Source organism: Propithecus coquereli, unplaced genomic scaffold, assembly GCF_000956105.1.
Source record: "Propithecus coquereli isolate 6110/MARCELLA unplaced genomic scaffold, Pcoq_1.0 Scaffold610, whole genome shotgun sequence".
NCBI lineage: Eukaryota > Metazoa > Chordata > Mammalia > Primates > Indriidae > Propithecus > Propithecus coquereli.
In genome coordinates this window covers 116,120-118,995 of record NW_012152064.1, presented here as the reverse complement: position 1 = coordinate 118,995, position 2,876 = coordinate 116,120, and the positions used below count along the sequence as shown (strand labels likewise).

Genomic DNA, 2,876 nt, shown 5'->3' with positions numbered 1-2,876 from the left:
AAAAAAATACAGTTTATTCAAAGCCCTTCAAGTCATGGAAACGAGCAGGAATTTTTACCAAAGAAAATGGAAACTTACTGAAGGATTTCAAGACAGATAAAGCCATGCATTTATAAAAACAAACCTACCTGGTTGACTGAAAGAACTATTTAGTAAAAGTAAGCCCTAGTAAAAGGAAAGTAATTGACTGTAATGGAATCAAAGCCAAAATATAAATGCCACATTTCTACACTAGGGAGCATATAGAAGGCCAGCAAAACGACAGTGATATGGACAGGTAAGACACAGAACAAGCTCCAAGCCCAAGCCCCAGAGAGACAGGATGCTAATTAGAGCTGATTAGGGAAGAGCCAAGTGTACTAGGGCTGGTACCCAGCATGGAGCTGTAGTGCTATGACAGAAGGTTATTCGTATAAGGCAGGAGGCTGCAGCCCATTTACACATAGGCCACTTCGTTCACAGTGGCTGTGGGAAGAGTCAGGAACCACGAAGCAGGCATTGGGGGATGGGTCCCAGCCCCAATAAAAGATGAAAAGAGGAAGGAAGGATTTTGACATCACAAAGCGCATACTCTAAACGTGCAACAATTACCTGTTTCCAAACATTCTTCCACCACACCATCTTTGACCAAATTCAACTATCAACATTATAAGGGTAGAACATCTTTGAATTTCCTAATACATCAAGTATTGATCCATTTTTCATAGTGACACATCTGGTAATTTAGACTCTCTTTCTCATACACATCCAAGGACAATTACTGGCATGGGCCACTCACATGGGCGTAACTCATATTTTACATTGTCTGCATAAATGTGCAACACTGTATGTCATTTTTCTCTTGTAGGTAGAGCTAGAACTTGAATAATTATGAGTGAATACAAGAAAATTGTTCTGCTGACAGGATTAGAGAACATGAATGATTATCACTTTGGAGTAGTTAAATCCTTACTGGCCGATGACTTACAACTGACAAGAAAAATGCAAGATGATTATAACAGAATTAGGATTTCTGATCTGATGGTAGAAAAGTTCCCAGGTGCTGCCTGTGTGGACAAATTAATGGAATTGGTCAAAGATATAGACTCCCTTAAAGATCTTGCTGACAAGCTTCGGAAAGAGAAGTTAAAAGGTAATAGGGAAAATCCCACACATGACCAACCGCTTTGCCCTGAGTCTCCCCAGTCCTGAGTAGAACCCCAGCTTGGTCAAAGTTGATATTTCCCAATTTATGACTCAGTAGCCATGACAATGTTGGCACCTGAAAGGCCAACCATTTGACAACTTAGAGCATTCTGTTTCTCGCAAACAAGATTGATGTATTTTGGAGAATGTATCTGGGGTTCCTTATCCTTATAGGTGATAAGGAACAAAAGACAGACGAAGTTGATGACAGACTGATGTTTCCAGTACATTAGAAACATTGGAAAATGACCAAACAACATGAAAATTTGTGGTTTATTTTTGAAACATTTATATATAACTGATTAATGAAGCAACTTGTTATATCATGATATGTGTAGAACATTCCCACTTATTAAATCACTGGGCTGAACTTTTCATTAATTCCAAAGCCATTATCATTACTTTGTTGCATCACAATGCAAGTCATATTTTGTTTCACTTATTTCTGTAATTTGAACAGATCTTCCATAGAAAATGATCAGCCTGTCAGCATCATAAAAGCTTTAGAGTTTTAAAAGGAAATGATAAGAGAAAAGGATTGGGAAAGGGTTTGATTGACCCTTGGAGTTCAGACAATGGGAAGGAGGTGCTCAGTGCACAGGGGAGGAGTATGGGAAGCACTGAGGAGCATGAGACAGTGTTTGTGCCTGTCCTGTGACTGCTGGTCACCTTGAGGCCAGGCTGGGCTAGTGCGGTGGAGGGAGACTAAAGCACACCTGAGCCCTCCGCAGGAGCTAAGACGAAATAGTACCGAGACTACTTCAGCTGTCTTAGACCAGCAGCTCTGGGTTTACTGTGCCTTTTTTTCTTTCTTTCTTCAGTTTCCAGGAAAATCAGAGCAAAAGGAAGAACTCCAGTGAAAAAGAGAAATCGGGAAAAAGTGGGTCCTGCTACACCTGCACCCACCACAAGTAATGCTCTGACATCTGAAGGAGCAGAGAAGATTCCTGGACCTCAGGTAAGCTTGACAAAGAGGAGCAGGATTGAAGTTCCACAGAAGCAAATTTGATATGGCACTTGGTTCTTCATTAATATTCCAGCACAGTTTATATTAACGTAATTGAGTAATTATGAGTCATCTTTGTGCTAGGCAAAGAGTGAGCACTGTAAAAAATGTAATAAAAATTTCTGTGACATACATATATCAACATCCCCATTGTAAAAATAGGACAAAAATCAACTCAAGATGGATAAAAGACTTAAACCTAAGGCATAAAACTGTAAGAATTCTACAAGAAAATGTTGGAAGAACTCTTATGGATACTGGCCTAGGGAGAGAATTTGTGAAGAAGACCCCAAAGGCAATCACAGCAACAACAAAAATAAATATATGGAACCTGATCAAATTAAAAAACTTCTCCAAAGCCAAGGAAACTGTCACAAGAGCAAACAACCTACAGAATGGGAGAAAATATTCAAATGCTACATATCCAATACAGGGCTGATAATTAGAATCTATATAGTACTCAGGAAAATCAGCAAGAAAAAATTAAACAACCCTATCAAAAAGTGGGCAAAGTACGTGAACAGAAACTTTTCAAAAGAAGACAGACTAATGGCCAACAAACAAATGAAAAAATGCTCAATATCTCTAATGATCAGGGAAATGCAAATCAAAACCATAATGAGATATCACTTAACTCCAGTGAGAATGACTTTTATCAAAAAGTCCCAAAACAACAAATGTTGGC

General features: G+C 38.9%; 1 protein-coding gene across 1 annotated transcript in view; it reads left to right on the top strand.

Annotated features, from left to right (window-relative positions):
* The window catches only part of MNDA (myeloid cell nuclear differentiation antigen), a 31,435-nt gene that overhangs the window by 22,135 nt on the left and 6,424 nt on the right, over positions 1–2,876 (top strand). Inside the window, exons 2-3 of the mRNA XM_012659445.1 lie at positions 848–1,132; positions 2,007–2,143. Of these exons, the coding sequence (XP_012514899.1) occupies positions 871–1,132; positions 2,007–2,143 (399 nt within the window). The 5' untranslated portion in view covers positions 848–870. The remainder of the gene's footprint in view (positions 1–847; positions 1,133–2,006; positions 2,144–2,876) is intronic.